Consider the following 20,047-nt stretch of genomic DNA (forward strand, 5'->3'; position numbering starts at 1 on the left):
AAAAGAAATGACCAATTCCATATAGAATTAGTGTTACGTATTTGAATGTATATCTAATGGATGAGAAATATTGACGAGAAAAAATGAAAATAATTGACAAGATTCTGAAATTTTTTCTTGGTGGCAATTTGTAGTACTTTTGACTAGATTCTATTCATACGCAGTACAATGGCGAAAATTATACAATTTTGTACACGTGAATTTGGAACAAGAAGAGAAAGAGTAAATTATAGTATAAGTGAAAAAAGGATCAGTAAGAAGAAAAAGTCAAAAAGTGATTCCCTTCCCATGCAAATAGATTAGCTGACAGTGTGACACTTCTTCACACGTTCCTTCCTTCCTTTATAAGCAAAAAAGTAACAAAAATAATTATTTCTCTTCTAATAATATCTTTTACACCTACTCATTTCAGTACTTTATTTCTTTTAGCACGTGAAACACAACGGCGTATTGTCATATAAAATATTTATATACTCATTTTTGTAACTACTAATAAGAATCAATTACGGATTATATATATATGTGACGTTAGTGAATAAAAATACTAAATTAGTGAAAAGGTTTATCCAAAAAAAATTATCCAAGGGTGTTTAATAGAAGAAATGAAAAAGGAAAATTTTTTTATTTTCTTGACATGCACCAGTCAAAAAAAAATCAGAAGAAAATTATATCAGATGAAAACATCAAAAAGTAACTAAAGGAGAGGAATTCTTCCTTCCTCAAAACTAGTAGAATTCATTTTTCTTCTTGATGTGACATTTATTTTCTTCTATTTTTTCTTTTCATTTATTCTAACTTTTTAACCAGTCACAGCCGAAATATTTGGTTGATTAAAATATAAAATCATTAGTTGCAAGTCTCTGGAATGGCACGGCCGACATAATAGACAATTTATTAAGTAACTTTTAAGTCCACTCGCATCAACTTCATCATCAGTTGTTCTAATATAAATATTTAGTGTCCACTAGCTTTTCGATAATATAGTATGATTAATGTTTATAAATATTAATGTTTATATATAACTTTGGAAAAGAAAAAGGAAATATAAAGGGAAATATCAGTTGTTCTAATGGTGAGAATCCCTCATGTACTCTCACCAATTGTTTAAACATATTTTTTTGAAATTTTTATATGAGAATTTGGAGTTTTTTAAAAAAAAATTCATAGTCCAATACTCCAATAATAGTTTCTCTTGTGGGGTTCTTAAAATATATTTTTTGAAAATATTTTGATATTGATGTAATATGATGTTTGGTTTTGATGTAATTTGATGAATTAGGACAAAGTAAATGGTGTAATTGGTGTTTGGTGTTTCAAGAGTTCATAATCACAACAAAAACTTGTCAAATGCAAAACAGAGATTCATGATCTACGCATATTAAACTTGTCAAATGCAAAACAGAGATTCATGATCTACACATATTTTGATTTGAGTGTCTTGTCTCCTACTTGGCCTATATAAGACAGATTTGGTATCTTCGACATCAAAAACACATTAAAAAAAAAAACACATTAAATTTCATAGCATAGACAATTCACAAGCAACATTGAACTTGCCTTCTCCACTGCATTTCTCCTCTTGGCTTCTCCACTTGCAGTTCTCCATTTATACTCAACAAAAACAGAGAGAAATAAAGCACATTAGCATAAACAATTCACATTCAAAAACAATATATTGATTCAACAACCTAATCAAACACAACCAACCACACTTTCTAATTTCTCAACAACCAACAATTTTCAAGAATAAGAAGAAATTTAACTACATAAACAGCATGAGTCTTAATATTTAGCTATGCTATTCATATCCGTAATTTTCAATTGTTCCACACAATCATGAGTCTTAAAAGGGAATAAGAATAAGAAGAAATTTGATGGCCCTGCTAGTGAGAGTCGCTGTGATTCTTGATGATCTCAACTAAAAGATTGTCTCCAGCCACTTCTCGCATCCTCATCAACAATCCATTATTTCCTTCAATAAACCATCAAAACAAAACAGAGCTTTTCTTTAATCACCTAATCAGTCCTTAGTTGCAATATATAACCATCCATTGTGCAATTCTTTCACTATCTTCTTCATTCTCAGTTCCTCCTGCATCATCATCAAAATACAAGCTTTGTTATTATGAAACTGTTTTGGTTGTCAGAGAAAAGGTTTTGTCTTTGAAAACTGTTTTGAGGTGGTTCTTTGAAAGCTTGCATAATGACTACATAAACAGCATATACAACTCAATAACCCAAAGCATTGACTGAATTGAAAATGAGAGGTAAGAAACCACATCACGGAATTTCACAACATACAAATCCAGCAGGAGGAAATAGTTTGAAAATTTCATCACATCAACTCATCTTACAGGAGAACAGACTCAAAATTCACCCTATCCGCTGTTAAGACCAAAGATTCCACAATTTTGTTCCATTGCAGTAATCGATGGAACAATAGCAAGAACTTACCGAAATTTTCGATGTCGTCGAAAGAGAGAGAGATGTGTTCTTCCCAATCAATAGAATTTTTGCAGAATCACAGTGAGAGAATCACAAATTGAAGTATAACACATAAGAGATTCGTGTATAAAGCTTCATACTTGGAATTGCAGACAGAGATTAAGGCACACCCTTCACCCAACTGAGATTTCGCAATCGGAGAAATCAGAAAGAGAGAGAGACACGCAAAAAAAAAAAAAAAAAGCGTGTTTTTTTCTTCTGTTTTGTTAAAAATGACAACCAATAATACTATGACACGTAATCGTCTCCCTTCACCTCCCAAACTTCTCTCAAGAGAAACGTCTCTCTCCATATTTAAGGTTTCTGATTTATTTTTTGCCACTTTATTTCAGAAAAACCCTTAAGAGAGCTCTAATTTTCCACCATTGGAGATGCTCATACATCTCTGACCTTGAACATCCTCTTATACGGTCCCCATTAATTCAATAAGCCAAATTTTAATAGGGATAAAATTTGAAGTTACCTGTTACCAAAAAAAACAGATCAAATTTGCTAGTAGTTTTAACATCATTTTTTTTTAAGAAGAATTACATACTAATTCTCTTCTGTATTAGCTAACTTTAGAGTTCAATTTTTATATCTTATCACTTTTTTCACGCACTCTCAAAATCGGTTCGGATAAAATTATCAAAGGCAAAATAAAATGTTATCCAGTATTTAAAAATAGAGGTTGTACGTAAAATACAATTTTAAGTGAAGTAATTCATGTCGACAAATTTTTTTTTTTTTTTGGAAGTAAATCAGTTACAAGCAGTGGATGAGGATGAAACAGCCTTGGTCAACTAATTACAACGTAACTTTGGAAGGAATTCTACGTAAAGACTAATCAACCTTTGTCTTCTCTCCCAACATGGCCGTACAAATCTAATCCATTTCCCTCGAGCCTTATATCCATTTTCTAATACTAAAAACAAACACTTAAGCTATAAATACTTCTCTCTGAATCTCAACAAACTCAATCATCAAATAAACAAAATAAAATGGGAAACTGCATATGCGTAACGGAAAAAACGACGACCTCGTGGTCAGGAGACGATAGTGGATCATATAACAAGAGGAGGAGCAGAAGAAGATCCACCGTGGTTCACCACGACGACGACGGAGAGAAGCTGCTCGGAGAAACAAGCAACGTTACAACATCAAGTTCGTCATCGTCTTGTGGGAGAAGAGAGATTAAGATAAGGATGACGAAGAAGGAACTTGAAGATCTCATGAGAAACATTGGTTTGAAGAGTTTGACGGCGGAAGAGATTCTTTCTAAGTTAATTTTTGACGGTGGAGATCAAATCGGATTCTCTGCCGTCGATATATCGAATCACCACCAGCCGTGGAAACCGGCGTTACAGAGCATACCGGAGATCGATTAGTGTTATTTTCTTCAAAGTAATAGGTAAAAAAGCTGAGTGATGCGTGTGTCCTAAACTTGACCCTTTCGATCAGTGATTTTAGCTAATTAAAAAAGTATGTACACATGTTTGGTTTTGTAATTAATTTGTTTGTTGAGATTTAATGAATTGTTTGTTTTATTGTCTTCGCCATTTATCACATCTAAAACCTAGATGTTGATTGATATTTTAAAAAAGAAAAAATAAATGTGAAATAATTGTGAAGATTCGTCAACATAAAATTGTAAATATACATAAACAGTGTTTTGCGAATCGTTATTAGTAACGTATAGTCGCATCTAATAATGGTGGTCTTGTAGTGCATAACTGCATATAGGTCCACGCAGGCCGGTCGGAAGGGTTGATGAGTTTAAAGCAAACAAAATGGGTTTGGTCCACTAATAAATAGTTATTTTTAAAACATTAAAAGAAATGCAAGGATAAAGGTTCGAACTCGACATCACGTCTGACTTACGCAAAATGAATTAATGATGCCTTCGAACTTATTAATTGTTGGGCTTTAGTTCATGGTCGGGTCTGGGTCCACGACATGATAATTAAATTTCTTGCAGTCACCTTCCATTAACTATCGATCGAATCACATGAATGACATGCATGAGGCATGGGTTTACAAAAAACAATAATAAGAGTATGCCCTCTGAAACAAGAAGTTCTAGGCCTCCAGAGATAATATCAATAACTTCGCGTCCATTTGATATATATATGCATATGGTTTAAATCGGTACGTTAGATACCGTTATGGTTTCAGTTTGTGTAACATTTTAATTTTGAAGTGTTTATTTAAGATACGGATTGGTCCTCATTCGTTTATATTCAGAAAATAAAATCATTCAACCGAATTATTAGTTTAGTTTCGTTTGTAATTTATCTAAATGGGTGTTCCTTGATTAAGAAAAAAAACACGTAAGATTAAGTACACAATAAACAAGTTGAGAAAAAAAAGTTTGTAAGAGATTGATGTCTTTCTAGAGGCATTTTATCATATCAGTGATGCCGTGATGGGGGATTTTAGAGGACTACCCTAATCAGGGAGAACCTTGAAACCGATCGTGCTTACATGTTTCTAGATACGAGTAACAGAAAATCGATTAATTTAAAAAGGATTGTGTTTTCGTGAAGAATTAAGGATGTGTGTATGGTTATCCGTTTCACATGTTGGCATCAAAATGTCAACGTTTCACATTCAAATCCTACCCCAAAAAAAAAAAAAAAAAAAAAAACAGATCTACTTTTAAATCGTTATAACACATAAAACTAGGATATTACCCACGGTACACCGCGGATTAATTATTTGATTTTTTTATTTTTATAAATTGATGAATTTATTGTGTATAATATTTTTTGTTGTATACCGCGGGTCACATGCGTTGTATCTAAAATAAAAAATTTTAAGTTGTATTTATTTTGTTTAGTGTTTAAGATTGTATAATTGTATTTTGATTTGTTATTTATAGGATTTCACCTGTGGTATATTGTCTCGTATTAATATTGACCCAAACCCGTCCAACCATATAATCTAAAATGAAATTAAACATCATTTTGTTATTTTTTAATAACACTTTTATTTAAATGTCATATAATTCGAGTTAATTTGAAAGTTGCTTTCAAATAGTTTCCATGTATATTTTTAAATTAGTGTGTGTTTTTGGACCAACCCGTAAAAATAATTTATAATTGTATCTTAAAATACTAATTAGGATTTCACCCGTGATATAGTGTCCCATTTTAGATAATTGTAAAAATTAAAGAAAGATCCGAATGACTCAATTTCGGGTCTGAATAAAATAACGACATGATTAAATGCTCAATTTGTTCTTAAAAATGTTAATATAGATTACACACATATTTTTATTCATCGATTGAGTAATATATGTCTGTTTTAAAAAATTTGAATTGTAACATATGCAGAAAAAAAAAAACTAAAATTTACTAACTATTTATATATTTTATAATAATTTAAAATAATATAAATATAAGATCAAATAAAAGTGAAATAAGAATCATATATTTATGTTTAAATTAGGTAGAGAGGTTTTAGGAAATTAGTGCAAATTTGTTATATTAGCATTAAATCATCATATTTGATTTCTTTATCTATAAAAATCGTGGAAAATATACCATAAATAAAGCGTTTAAATATAGTAATTAGTTGAGAAAGTATATATATTTTAGATTTTATTAATTATTTTCGTTTTTCAATTTTGCCAAAATTTAAGGAAAGATCCGATTGAAGATTTCCGGGTCAAAATTAAACAAATTTGACCCGATTTGGGTACCCCAAAAACTGCTGCAAAAATGTATAGTAGATATTAAATTACAACACATTAAGACAGAAATACCTTAAAGCAAACACATATTATAATTAAATTATAATTTTTCATTATTAATTGGAATAGTGACAATAAACAAGCGGTAGAAATCTATTAGATCATGGAAACAAATAGAATATATGCATAATGGACTCAACATGTAAAATAAGCGGTACCAAACAAGTAAAACAAAATTTGAATGGTGACGATTATTTATACGACATGGAAATTAAATTTTGACTAACTTTTTGTAACATTTTGAGTGAATAAAATATATTTATATGGAATTGATTTATAATTTATCGCATACCAATTTTCACAATTTTCAAAATTTAGAATGATATATAACTGGAGACTAATAAGTCTAATATTTTGTTTCATTTGTACCTACATCAAAACTTTTGTTTGAGTTGTCTAATTTTTAGGATAATCTCATATTACACATATCTTATTATTAAGCTTAATTATATTAAAAAAACATTGATTTCTGTGATTTCTTTTTAATTAAATATAATAAGTATTTGTTATATAAAATGAAAAGCTCATCTTGTTCTTCTTTTTTTTTTCTCTTGTTTCTAAGAAATAAGTAAGAATCCTATTTAATTCCTTTTTCTTTGCCTTTTGGGCGACCGTAACTCTAATAAATTATATTCGTATCTTATCTCATTTTTATGTGGCCATAAACATTTCAACATCGGTTATTTAATGCTCCTAGAAGTATATTCAGGTTAAAATTTGAGTTTGAATCAATTGTTTACGGTTTCCAGATTTTGGGTTGATTCGTACGTTTAGGGTTTAATTCCAAAATTTGGTCACCTTATTTGTTGCAGCCATTCTAGCGACTTTTTTTTTTTTTTGGGTAGAAAACGATTCTAAAGACGCATGTGACGTTTTTAGCTAAATAATGCGATACATCGATTGAAATTGACATGTCGCTAGCTATACTACAAAGTATCCACTCATATATTTTGTTTATTTATTAATTAGTTTTAGTTCTTTCCATAGTTTCTGTAATATTTCGCTATCATAGCTATTAATTTTTTAATCAAAATTTGTTTGATAATTTGATCATCTCCTTTATTTATATATACGTATATGATGCTGTATTGGGAAAGTAGCTCTTAAGTCACTGAATCTCAAATCTTTTACGTATAAATCATTGTTGTTGTTTTTTTTTTTTTTTGGTAGACCATTGTTGTTTTTTTGTTGTTGTTTTGTTGTATTGATAATGTAAGCTCAGTCTTTTGCACGACATCAAGATATATACGGTATAGTGTTTGTGGTACCACGATCGCAACGTATAATAAGATAGTACTGTAACTAACAGTCACGTGACGGTATTTGAAATTAGTTAAACTCCAACTAATTAACTATACGTACATTTTACACGTGGTAAAAACAAAACTAAAGCAAGAAGATCCAATTGTTTCTTTCTTCACGCCTGTGACACTTTTACACCCATTTTCCAATAAGAGTTTTCTTTTTCTCTTCTTTTTACGTGTACGATCCCAATTTATAACAACACAAAAAGGGTTTATTTTTCTTATCCCCATTTTGATCATTTCAAAAACCCCACATGCCCACCACATTTCCTCCTCAGTCTTTTTTATAAACAAACCATTTTCTTGCTTTTGTTCGCAACACTATAACCTTAAAAGCAAAAAAAAAAAAAAAACTAAACTTATGGATGTGTCAAATGAGACGGTGGAGACAACCGATCTCCGGAGACCTTTAGTAGATCCGGCAGACACGGAGGTGAAACGTCTTTCAGAGGTCGGGCTCGAGAGCGTATTAACGGAAAGTAGCTTGTCGTACCCGAGGCGTGTGTGCTTAGGAGCGTGTATAGAGATGAAAGTACTTTTCCAGTTGGCACTTCCGGCGATACTTATCTACTTAGTCAACTCCGGAATGGGTATCTCCGCTCGTATCTTCGCCGGACATGTTGGTAGTCAAGAACTCGCGGCCGCGTCCATCGGAAACAGCTGCTTCAATCTCGTCTATGGACTTATGGTACGTTTTGCGCTACCGTATACACGTGAGGAGACATGTTGATATTATTAAGCGTTCTCGCATTTTTAGTGAGCTAAATGGCCACCATTATAAATAGGTGGAAATTTCTTAACTTACTAGTTACAATTTTTTTTTTTTTTTTTTGCTAGTTACAATTTAGTCATATAATGCTGAACAATTCTTTAAATGGTAAGCATATCTTATAAAAATAATACCAATGTATATTCATATATTTTAGGGTGTACAGTGATAAATTTTTTAAGGCGTTAAATTTACTTTAGTATATAAATTATTACCGCCATGGTAACAACTATAAATGAATTAAAAAAAAAGAAAAAAAAGAAAAGGAAGTTAACAACTCGTTATTCTTAGGGAGAGAAACTTACGTAATGCAGCCCACTAGACCAATTTCATTGAGAATCTCTCTGTGAGGGACGACTCTTTAATAAAAAAATTAAAAATAATGAAAAAAAAGAAAGAAAGAGAGTCTTTGGTCAATTTTATTTTTATAATTAAAATTTAATTATATGACTAAATTATATTAAAATATGAATTTTTTTTGGGAAAATTCCCAGAAAAAACCTCATGTATTTTTTATTTGGACGTTTAATACCCAATTGTTTTCGGTTGGAAGAAAAATACACATATTAATAAAACTGTGCGATTTAATACCCAAACAATCAAATGTTGTTATTTTCATACTTACGAACTCACAACAAATAATATATTCCAATTTTACCCTTATCATCTCAATTAATTATTAACTTTTAAATAAGGTGATATTTTTTTTCTTTAAATAAAAATTAATTTTGTTAATGCTTTATTTTATGATGCCTAAAAAATAAATTTTAAATTTATATAATTATTTTATTTTAAAATTAAACATAAAAATTAGCAGAAAATCAAAAATATTAAAAATAGTCATTTGTACAATCTTATTCCGTCTTTGCAATGTCAAAGAGACGTTTTCTCTTCGGTTCTAATTTTTTCGATTAATATCTACGAGAATTACCGGTAAACAATCTCCGTCGTCCTCTTTTGCAACCATCAAATTCGATAATCATTCGCAATCTCCTTTTAATCCTATCCAAAATCTACATCGCCAATAAAACTAATTTGATTTGATTCGTCGTGATGCATATGATATCAACGAGCATCAATATGAACTTTTTTTTCGTCGTGAGAAACTCTCTATTCGAATATAAATCCTTCACGAATGAAACTATTTTCGACAAAATCTCAATCCGAATCTCATCGTCTCTCTCAAGATTTATCAATTCATAAAAATGGCTAATTTTTTTTTTTTTACTTTTTCTAAATTTTTTGCTAATTAATTTTATTTTTAATTTTTAAAATTAAATATTTGTAAAATAAACTGAAAATTATTTTGAAAATTTTTTTGAATTTTTTTTTGGGATAACAAAGAAATGAAATATTTATAAAATTAATTTTTATGTAAATAAAAAACTATTGTGACGTAATCTAAAAGTTAATAATTAATTGAAATAGTAAGGGTAAAATTGGAATTTTATTTTTGTTGTGAGATCGTCAGTATGAAAATAACAACATTTAATTGTTTGGATATTAAATCGCACAATTTTATTAATATGTGTATTTTTCTTCCAACCGAAAACAATTGGGTATTAAACGTCCAAATAAAAAATAATTGAGGTTTTTTTTGGGAATTTTCCCAATTTTTTTTTGGTAAAGATACTCTTTGGGTTTTCTCGTGGATAGAGATGCCCTTAGCACACAATACTCAACGATATAATTTTACCAAATGAAATCACTATGGTAAGTTGTAACAGCTTTTGTGTGAAAATGTTCTAATTATGGATTATGTAAGAGAATAATTTTTTTGTCAGCTATAACTTGACCATTAATTGTAGGTGTTGTTTTGCTTAATAAATGAGAATTAAATTTTGTGTCGACATAGTTTATTTTGTAAGTCACTCTTTTGAATATAATTATTGTAGGCTTATGCGTAGTCAAATATTTATGATTCTCTCATTGTATTTTAGTGTAAAACTGAGCTTTCTAAATTTTGCCCATGGGAGCAATTTGTTTACCTAATATTAGGACGTTCTACTTTTTCTCTTACTTTATAGAATTTTGAAAGATCTTCTACGTTCTATTGTTTTTTTAGGTGTGCAACACGTTCTATTGTTTAATGTGAATAATCTACACTAGTTTTTTTTTTTCTTGGATCAGATCTCTCTTTGATTTTCTTGTTCCATTTATGAAAGGAAAAAAGATTAAAAAAAGAGACCCATTTTCTAAGAAAACTTTTTTTCTAATTACGTGTATACAATCTCTATTTATAACTGAGCTTCATTTTGATTATTTCAAAAACCCCACAAAACAGATCCTCGAATCTCCAAATTTCCTCTTCAGTCTTATCATATAGACAAAACCCTTTTCTTTGTAAAACTTGTCACAAACTATGGAAGGGCTTAGTGAAACCACGAATCTAGCCGATCTCCGGCGACCATTGGTGGTTCCAGTTGTCTCGGAGCAAAAACCTCCGGCGGACGTCGGACTAGAGAGTGTTTTAACGGAGCGTAACCTTCCGTACCGGAGGCGCGTATACTTAGGGGCGTGCATAGAGATGAAACTACTTTTCCGGTTGGCACTTCCGGCGATACTTGTCTATTTAGTCAACAGCGGAATGGGTATTTCCGCTCGTATCTTCGCCGGGCATCTCGGTAAAAATGAGCTCGCCGCCGCGTCCATCGCAAACAGCTGCTTCAGTCTCGTCTATGGCCTCATGGTATGTTTAATGTCAACGACTCATCGGAGACGATGATATTATTAAATATTAATTCTTGATTTTTGCATTCGATATTTAATGTTAAAGGTTCGTATTAAGATAACTAGTTGAGTAAAAAAAGAAAAAAAGTGAAGTATATTAAGATAAACAACTGTCCTCGTTTCGTGAGCTAACTATTAGAGCTAATAATTAAGATGGTCACGATTATTTGCCTAATGCCTACAGCTTGTATGATTTATTCTTTTGAAATTTTCTTCATTTCCCACCGATTCTCGATAGTGTAAGAATTTCTTAAATAAGTTTAAAAATTCATTTATTAGTTTGACCATTTAATGACTCTTTGCCCTTTCTTCTTTTAAAATTTTATTTCAACCGGGGCCGGGGAGGAATATCAAAATAATTTTCTTAAAGAAGATTAAAGTTTTCCATATTCAATATACCAAAGTATATACTTTTGCATGCAATTTGCAGTATATTAATATATATATATATATTTATATATTTTTTAGTATATTAATATTTATTTATGCCTAAATTGTTGAACACCTATTCTACTAACTAATGAAAATGATTCGGGATTTCTTTTATGTTTGTTGGTTACAATTTGGTCATAGTGGTGATTGGTGGACAATTCTGCGTTTAACAGAAAATGCTAAGCTTGTTTTAACGAAACATTTACCAATTGCCTATATATCAAATGAAAAGAGAAAAACAAATTACAAACGTTAGTGTGTGAGTTATTTAGAGATGTCTAAATCATATAGGTTTGAGATTGATTATAGCTTTCAAAATAGAAAACTAAACGAAATTTATATTGACATTTAAGGCGGCCAAAAATATTTAAAGAATTTAGTCAAATTTTTTATACATAATTTTGGGTAACTTTTTCCGAAAATTGGTGGAAATGTTGTCCACATATAGAGCTTTTGCAGTAGATTTAGCAGACTAATCTTTGGTTACATGCCACTCAAATATACTCATGAATAGGCTGACCCAATGATGTCTTCTGACTTTTTCCTCATGAAATGTGCTCTCATCGTGTCTTGTCATTAGTTATTTATGCACATCACTCACGTGTTTTTATTCTTTTATCTTTTTTTTTGATTAAAAAATCTATTTATAATATTTCTGATAGATTTAATTTAGGAGGAAAACTACTTAATAAAACATGCATAGTTTGATTAATAAGTATAACTAGCCAATAAGCTGTTCCCATATTTTAGAGAATACAAACAAAGATATTGTCGATGTCCAACAAAACTGGTGCCCACATTTTCAACAAAAAGCTATATATGTAACTACTTTTTTGTTTCTCTTTTTGCCTTTTTCATGTGTTTTTTTGTAGTTAGGTATGGGCAGTGCAGTCGAAACACTATGTGGGCAAGCCTATGGAGCCCATCGTTACGAGATGCTTGGGATCTATCTCCAAAGAGCAACTATAGTCCTCGCTCTTGTTGGCTTGCCCATGACATTACTATACACCTTCTCGTACCCGATTCTAATCCTACTAGGGGAGCCCAAAACGGTGTCGTACATGGGATCCAAGTACATCGCCGGACTCATTCCTCAAATCTTCGCTTACGCCGTCAACTTCACAGCCCAAAAATTCCTCCAGGCCCAAAGCGTGGTGGCCCCTAGCGCGTTCATCTCAGCCGCCGCCCTCATCCTTCAGATCTTGCTGACGTGGACCACCGTTTATGTAATGGACATGGGCCTTATGGGCATAGCTTATGTTCTTACTATTACTTGGTGGGTCATTGTTGGATCCCAATGTTTTTACATTGCAGTTAGTCCCAAGTTCAGACACACGTGGACTGGTCTTAGCTGGAGATCGTTCCAAGGTCTTTGGAGCTTCTTTAAACTCTCTGCTGGCTCCGCCGTTATGATTTGTCTGGAAATGTGGTATTCGCAGATTCTTGTTCTTCTTGCTGGTTTGCTCAAAGATCCTGCTCGCTCTTTAGATTCTCTCTCCATCTGGTAAGTCCATTAATTAGTTAGTATCTTGATTCTTGATACTATCATTTTCTTAATCACTTGTACTTCTCTTTTATCTAACTATTTCTTCTTGTTATTTTTCGCAGTATGTCGATTTCAGCATTATCATTCATGGTCTCCGTCGGCTTTAATGCAGCTGTAAGGTTAGTATTTGTTTCTTAATCAATTTCAGATTATCAACCAAACATTGCTCGAGTTAAATCATAATGTTTTATACAAAATACTATGATATTGACAGTGTACGAACAAGTAATGAGCTTGGAGCAGGAAATCCGAAATCAGCATTGTTCTCTACATGGACGGCAACTTTTGTTTCCTTTGTGATTTCCGTGACGGAGGCCCTCGCCGTGATTTGGTTTCGTGATTACGTTAGCTACATTTTCACGGAGGATGCTGACGTGGCTAAAGCCGTCTCTGACCTCTGTCCTTTTCTAGCCATCACCATCATTCTCAACGGAATCCAACCTGTCTTGTCCGGTATACGTGCATTAATTTAGATTAAAACTACAGAAATTAACTGGTGCACCTCAACCGAACTGGACCAAATAAATATCGGTTTGGTGTTGTTTGTAGGAGTGGCAGTGGGATGTGGATGGCAGACATACGTGGCTTATGTGAACGTTGGTTGTTACTATGTTGTTGGTATTCCTGTTGGGTGTATCCTCGGCTTCGCTTTCGATTTTCAAGCCAAGGTTCGCTTTCAAATATTTTCTGTATAGTATATTAGAATATGCTTTGTTATTATCAGTTTAATAGAAATATTTTTATGTGAACTTTGGTTATAGGGAATATGGACCGGTATGATTGGAGGTACCTTCATGCAAACACTCATTTTACTTTACGTCACGTACCGAACAGATTGGGATAAAGAGGTAATGTTACATGAAATTAAGTTACATGCATCATTTTTTTTGTATATCATATAGTATAAGCTGAATTTGATTTCGAAGGGTTTGTCGAAGATATTATGATTACTATTGTTTAATGATATAGGTGGAAACGGCGAGAAAACGTTTGGATATGTGGGACGACAAGAAGGAGCCTCTCCACAGCTAGTAATGGATTTTACAGAAAAATAAAAATATATTTTTAGAAATAGTTAATACTCAAATCTAACAATCTGATACTTAATATTCAGGTTATAACAAGTGTGGGGGAGTGAAAGAGACTGAAAGACAATAAAGAAATAAAAGGTGTTGGCAAAAAAAAAAGGAAGAAGAAGAAAGACAATAATGAAAAGGAAATAAGTGTGGTGTGTGCAGGTGGTTTCAATGTACGTAGGTTTTCATGGTTGTGCAGCTTGTTCTATGGAAATAGAACAAATTCACCAGATTTTCTTTTTCTCATATTATAGGGAAAAATTAAAAAATTATCTGATGGATAATTCTTTATTTACTTAAAAGTTGTTCTTACATTTGATTTTTTGTTTCCTTTCTCAACTTGAACTATATATTATGTCTTGTTTTTAGTAGACAGTAGTAATTAACTTCATGGAATTTTGATGTAATTGGTAATGGTGTAGTAAGTAAAGAAGCACATCAATGTGACATAGCTATCCAGTTTTCTTTTATCAGTACATTGTACTTTAGACTTTAGTGGATGTTAATTTGTCGATATGCCATCATTCGATTTAAATTCGTTTAATACATACTTGACAAAAGAAGTAAAAGTTTCTCTACTCAAAATAGACAAACACGAGTTACGAGGGCAGCTCTTGACAAATTATGAGTGCCACTATTAATAATTATAGACATAAAGTGAAGGGTCAGTTATCTAATCCATGATGCATGATTCAAACAAAATAAATGTATAGTTAAAGAAGCTATAATAGGCAAATTTCCTAAGCAAACAAAAATAAAATTAGTCAACCGAGGAAAGTGAAAAAAAGATTACTACGTAAAATTAAAATCGATCCACTGTCTTCAGTCTTCACCAATATAATTAACAATAGTCACTAGATTTTTTCTTAAAGATTTATCATTACGAAAAATATTAAATATTATTATTCGACATATTAATTAACATGGAAGGATATAGAATTATTCATTTCTGAAGACCGAAAAAAGAAGCTAAAAGGAAAAGATTGGTTAACGATGTAATTCTACTTTCAAACAATCTTTTCATTAAGTCGTTGGGCTGATAAAGTCTGTTTCGCACAGCCTTATAAATTACGCGAGTGAACGGCTTATATATTAATCGACCACTTAAATAACAAACACAAAAAAATTGATATTTGTTGACCGACTTGTTTGAGTCTTGGCCTAAATTGGCGTCAAACTTTATATAAGACATAGCTATATACTTTTGTTCTATGCAATTTGTTTGTATTAATATTAGGGTGTTTATTGTTTTTGCTTTACATTTTAATATTCTTGTAAAGAAAATCTACATTAATCTAGTGTTTTATATAACAACTTACAATATTTTATTTTGTCTTACTCCTTGGACCACACCGACGGTCTCGTATCGCACTCTAATTTTATAGTTGCATTTGAAAAAGAAAAAAATCAAACACCAAAGTTCAAGAAGACTTTTTCTACATGTAGTAGAATCCCCTATTTTAATACACAAAACGGTTTGTTTTACTTTTTCTTATGATCATTTTGATTATATTAAAACCCAACCGATCGTCACTCTCCACCCAATTTACTCCTCAGCCTTTATATAAACAACCCTTTCCTCGTAAAACTTTTCATAAGCTAATTAACATAGGCGTTAAAACAAATAATAACCTATGAAGGTGTCAAATGAGACGGTGGAGAGAATCGAACTCCGGCAACCGTTGGTGGACACGGAGAAGAAACCTCGGTTCGAGGTCGGGCTCGAAAGCGTGTTAACTGATAGTAGCTTGCCTTACCGGAGGCGCGTGTACTTAGGCGTGTGCATAGAGTTGAAACTACTTTTCCGGTTGGCACTTCCGGCGATACTTGTCTATTTAATCAACGGTGGAATGGGTATTTCCGCTCGTATCTTCGCCGGACATCTCGGCAGTAACCAACTCGCCGCCGCGTCCATCGGAAACAGCTGCTTCAGTCTCGTTTATGCCCTCATGGTACGTTTACCTTACATATGTGTGGAGACTTGGGATAGAGCTCATGGTTCGCATTCTTTTTGTGGTATGGGCTCATCAAAATAACTCATTAAAGTTTAAAAACTAATATTGATTGGTTAACCCAATTAATTAGGTGGAAAAAAGTTTTTTGCTCACCAAATGAAATCTATGGTAAATTTCCGTAAAACGGTATTCAAATTTTGGAGTAGGAAAGAGTGTAATCTTTCACTTTTCTTTCATAACTTGTAAATATATTTTTTTGGGGTCAACTATAACTTTTATCGGTTTCCAGTGTCCGATTTTATTTATTTATTTATGAATGTAAAATTTATTGAAACATAAAAAAATATTATTACATTACATGCACCATAATGTCCTAGAAATTATAGCATCACTTGGTTTTCTTGTTTTCTTTTCTGAAAATTCTTGTATGCTTCGGAAAAGAAGTCAAACACTTATGATTCTCTTCTCTCTTTTAATATACATGTCAAAGAAAATAAAGTGTTAGTTTTTTTTGGCCTTTTTTTATACTGTTTTTCTTTTCTAGTTGGGCATGGGTAGTGCGGTCGAGACACTATGTGGACAAGCCTATGGAGCCCATCGATACGAGATGCTTGGGATCTATCTACAAAGAGCAACCATTGTCCTTGCTCTTGTTGGCTTACCTATGACAATACTATACACCTTCTCGTACCCGATTCTTCTCCTCTTAGGCGAGCCCAAAACGGTATCATACATGGGATCTTTATACATCGCCGGACTCATCCCTCAAATCTTTGCTTACGCCGTCTACTTCACGGCCCAAAAGTTCCTCCAGGCCCAAAGCGTGGTGGCTCCCAGCGCGTACATCTCAGCCGCCGCACTCCTCCTCCAGATATCGCTTTCGTGGATCACCGTTTATGTAATGGGCTTGGGCCTCATGGGTATAGCTTATGTTCTTACGATCTCTTGGTGGGTCATTGTTGGAGCCCAAACGTCTTACATTATAGTTAGCGTAAGGTTTAAAGACACTTGGACTGGAGTTAGCTGGAAATCTCTCCATGGTCTTTGGAGCTTCTTTAAACTATCTGCTGGCTCTGCTGTAATGATCTGTTTGGAATTGTGGTATACACAGATTCTAGTTCTTCTCGCCGGTTTGCTCAAAGATCCTGCACTCTCTCTAGATTCTCTATCTATATGGTAAGTCCATTCATTAAGATTTTCATATACTTGTTTTTAGTGTTTGGATCCTTTTTGGTTGAGGTCTTGACCATTTTTAGATACACTTATATTTAAACAAAGATTGAAACGTTAACAAGTATTTTTCTTTGAAGTATCATTTGTTTTTTTTCTTTTGTTTTGCAGTATGTCAATTTCAGCATTATCATTCATGGTCTCCGTCGGCTTTAATGCAGCTGTAAGGTTAGTATTATTTCTAAATTAATATCAGATTATTAATCAAACGTTACTGAAATCATAAAATAAAATAAAATGAAATGTGACAGTGTGCGTACAAGTAATGAGCTTGGAGCAGGAAATCCGAAATCCGTGTTGTTCTCTACATGGACAGCGACTTTTGTTTCCTTCGTGATCTCCGTCGTGGAGGCACTTGTCGTGATTGCGTCACGTGATAACGTCAGCTACGTTTTCACGTCAGATGCTGACGTGGCTAAAGCCGTCTCTGATCTCTGTCCTTTTCTCGCCGTCACCATTATTCTTAACGGAATCCAACCTGTCTTGTCCGGTATACATGCAAATATTTTGGTAAAAACCGGCGTCTATTAACCTAACCGGACCACATAAATATCGGTTTGGTACGGTGTTGTTTGCAGGAGTGGCAGTGGGATGTGGATGGCAGACATACGTGGCATATGTGAATGTTGGTTGTTACTATATTGTTGGTATTCCCATTGGATGTATTCTCGGCTTCACTTTCAATTTTCAAGCCAAGGTTCGCTTCCAAATATTTTCTGTATAAGATATGCTTGGTTATTATCTATTTAATAAGAATTACTTGTATGTGAATTTGGTTACAGGGAATATGGACCGGGATGATTGGAGGTACCCTCATTCAAACACTCATCTTACTTTACGTCACATATCGAGCTGATTGGGATAAAGAGGTAATGTTACATGAAATTGAGTCACATCTTATTAATCAAGGTTTTACAATCATTTATCATTAATAGTTATATATGGTTTCACTGAATTATTAAGATTCTTATTTATACGATCATTCAGGTGGAAAAAGCAAGAAAACGACTGGATATGTGGGACGACAAATAGTCTTTCCAGAATTAGTAATGAATTTATATGAAGTACTTTCTTTTTAGAAAACAAGATCCTTTTTAAAAAGATTTTTTGTTTTCCATTAAACAAACTTTCACTAGATTTTTTTTTTCTTGGGAAAACTATTTTTGGCTAATTCTGATGGATTAGTCTCAATCTAGTAAAGGCTGTTTTTAAATGGATCTATGTATTCTTGTTTTTGAAGTAAGTAATGATTTATCATGAATGTTAATGTAACAGTTAACTAGCATATCAATGTAGCTTGGTTTTACAGTTTCCTTTACCCATGTTTAATAAATAATTTTTGTTTGGTTTGATTTGATTTCATATTCGGTTCAGTAAATTTAGTTCCGTTCACTAAAAACGTATAATATATCTACTTGGACATTTGTGATGGCAATCGAGAATCGCCTGTTCTGTTAGACCTAATAGACAAATGCGAGTTATAAGAGGAGCTCAAGACAAATTGTGAATTCTAGCTTTAAGATTTAAGAATAGAAATGAATGTCACAAATCTAATTAATGATCGTACAAACTAAATAAATTTACAATGTAAAACTTGTAAAGAAGCTATGATTAGTCAACGATCCCTACGCAAAAAATACCAACCGACCTTAACTAATCAAAGGAAAGGTTCAATGGACTAAGGCCATGTTCAGAATCGTACACTTTTTTTTTTTTTTTTGGTCCACACAATTGTACACCTTATTCCACTATTTCACACAACCATTTTGCCTTTCCCATGTCTCGTAAAGTCATAACGTAAGCTATTTTAAATGTCCCAAAATTAACTTCTAAAATATATAACCACATGAAAAAGTACGTCGAATCTAAATCACTAGCTTACATGCTAACTTTTTTAGTATCATATGTTGTAGTCAATAGTATCTTATTTACTATTCATATGACCTTAATATAGGACACAAAAGATTCTATCACAAATTCATAGGGTGAACTATTTAAATAAATTTGATGAGATGTGATTCCAGATCCTTATTTGTTAACTATTCGTCTGTGAATTTATAAACCCCACACGGCCACACGGCATCATGAATCATATAGAGTTTAGACTCCTAAGAAAAAATTGATACTACACCATTGTAGTTAACATTAAGGAGTATTTATTCAATATATGATATGGCATGATAAGAAAAACAAAATAACTCCTTTTCTAAGAAAATGTTCAAACATGAAGAGCAAAGAGAGGAGGAAGATTTGAGTCATTTCGAGGAGATAAACAAAGGAAATAACGTCTAAGAGATTTGATAATACGTGGGATATATAAGATCTCCATGCTTGTCCACCATTATATTACACAACTCTTTCTTAGCTTCCTCAGCTTCTTCCCTATCTTCATTCTTATCCCGACCACTCTAAATGACAACGTTTTGATCATGGTATTTCTCTTCTGTCGCTGTCTTAATGTCTCTGTGTCGGCTCGTTGGAGAATCTTGTGGATCAGAAACTGCGCTCTCTTATGGATTATCTCATTAGGATCTTCTTTCTCAATCTTTGAGTATTGTTTTGGATTCATTATCATTGCCATTTCTGTTTTTTGGAGCCAAAGTTTTCGTCTCTTGTGTGACGAGATTAAGGTAATACCATCAGAATCATTGTACATATATAGGCAACTAGGCATAGGTGGGGATTTTATATTGTTTTGACTATATGAGCATAACATGTGGACAATCCATTATTCGAGGTGGTTCACGCACATGTATTAGAATTTAGA

General features: G+C 32.5%; 4 protein-coding genes across 9 annotated transcripts; 3 read left to right on the forward strand and 1 right to left on the reverse strand.

Annotated features, from left to right (window-relative positions):
* Positions 1-2,578: 2,578 nt before the first annotated feature.
* On the forward strand, positions 2,579-4,031 carry LOC9305929. Its single transcript, XM_021018155.1, has one exon. It carries the CDS (start codon positions 3,486-3,488, stop codon positions 3,870-3,872), a length of 387 nt encoding a protein of 128 aa, XP_020873814.1. The 5' UTR covers positions 2,579-3,485; the 3' UTR covers positions 3,873-4,031.
* A 3,676-nt stretch (positions 4,032-7,707) lies between these two features.
* LOC9303885 (protein DETOXIFICATION 39) lies at positions 7,708-14,537 on the forward strand. 3 transcript variants are annotated; one of them, XM_021017767.1, is made up of 8 exons: positions 7,711-8,230; positions 12,346-12,977; positions 13,082-13,138; positions 13,234-13,472; positions 13,569-13,687; positions 13,781-13,867; positions 13,989-14,050; positions 14,134-14,537. In XM_021017767.1, coding segments are annotated over exons 1-8 (1,524 nt in total). In that variant the 5' UTR covers positions 7,711-7,903; the 3' UTR covers positions 14,135-14,537. The 3 variants fall into 3 exon arrangements, with proteins under 3 accessions (XP_020873427.1, XP_020873426.1, XP_002867813.1); XM_002867767.2 differs by lacking the exon at positions 7,711-8,230 and adding an exon at positions 9,909-11,000; XM_021017768.1 differs by lacking the exon at positions 14,134-14,537 and having other exon boundaries at positions 7,708-8,230; positions 13,989-14,051.
* Positions 14,538-14,662: 125 nt separating this feature from the next.
* LOC9303886 (protein DETOXIFICATION 38) lies at positions 14,663-18,642 on the forward strand. 4 transcript variants are annotated; one of them, XM_021017775.1, is made up of 7 exons: positions 14,663-16,047; positions 16,595-17,226; positions 17,392-17,448; positions 17,532-17,770; positions 17,859-17,977; positions 18,063-18,169; positions 18,268-18,642. In XM_021017775.1, the coding sequence occupies exons 1-7, from the start codon at positions 15,730-15,732 to the stop codon at positions 18,341-18,343; spliced, it is 1,548 nt and encodes a 515-aa protein (XP_020873434.1). In that variant the 5' UTR covers positions 14,663-15,729; the 3' UTR covers positions 18,344-18,642. The 4 variants fall into 4 exon arrangements, 3 of the variants coding, with proteins under 3 accessions (XP_020873434.1, XP_002867814.1, XP_020873433.1); XM_002867768.2 differs by having other exon boundaries at positions 18,063-18,149; XR_002330412.1 differs by lacking the exon at positions 18,268-18,642 and having other exon boundaries at positions 17,532-17,760; positions 18,063-18,149.
* Positions 18,643-18,992: 350 nt separating this feature from the next.
* LOC9303887 lies at positions 18,993-19,950 on the reverse strand. Its single transcript, XM_021018136.1, is given in 1 exon segment — positions 18,993-19,950. A coding segment is annotated over 1 exon segment (438 nt). The 5' UTR covers positions 19,937-19,950; the 3' UTR covers positions 18,993-19,498.
* Positions 19,951-20,047: the final 97 nt, after the last annotated feature.

The sequence above is a fragment of the Arabidopsis lyrata genome, assembly GCF_000004255.2.
Source record: "Arabidopsis lyrata subsp. lyrata unplaced genomic scaffold ARALYscaffold_7, whole genome shotgun sequence".
Classification (NCBI taxonomy): domain Eukaryota; kingdom Viridiplantae; phylum Streptophyta; class Magnoliopsida; order Brassicales; family Brassicaceae; genus Arabidopsis; species Arabidopsis lyrata.

Coding starts and splice junctions, on each gene's coding strand:
- LOC9303885 (XM_021017768.1), top strand. CDS start 7,904: ATGGATGTGTCAAATGAGACGGTGGAGACAACCGATCTCCGGAGACCT. Junction 13,139..13,233: donor GGCTTTAATGCAGCTGTAAG/GTTAGTATTTGT, acceptor TGATATTGACAG/TGTACGAACAAGTAATGAGC. Junction 13,473..13,568: donor AATCCAACCTGTCTTGTCCG/GTATACGTGCAT, acceptor TGTTGTTTGTAG/GAGTGGCAGTGGGATGTGGA.
- LOC9303886 (XM_021017775.1), top strand. CDS start 15,730: ATGAAGGTGTCAAATGAGACGGTGGAGAGAATCGAACTCCGGCAACCG. Junction 17,449..17,531: donor GGCTTTAATGCAGCTGTAAG/GTTAGTATTATT, acceptor GAAATGTGACAG/TGTGCGTACAAGTAATGAGC. Junction 17,771..17,858: donor AATCCAACCTGTCTTGTCCG/GTATACATGCAA, acceptor TGTTGTTTGCAG/GAGTGGCAGTGGGATGTGGA.
- LOC9305929 (XM_021018155.1), top strand. CDS start 3,486: ATGGGAAACTGCATATGCGTAACGGAAAAAACGACGACCTCGTGGTCA.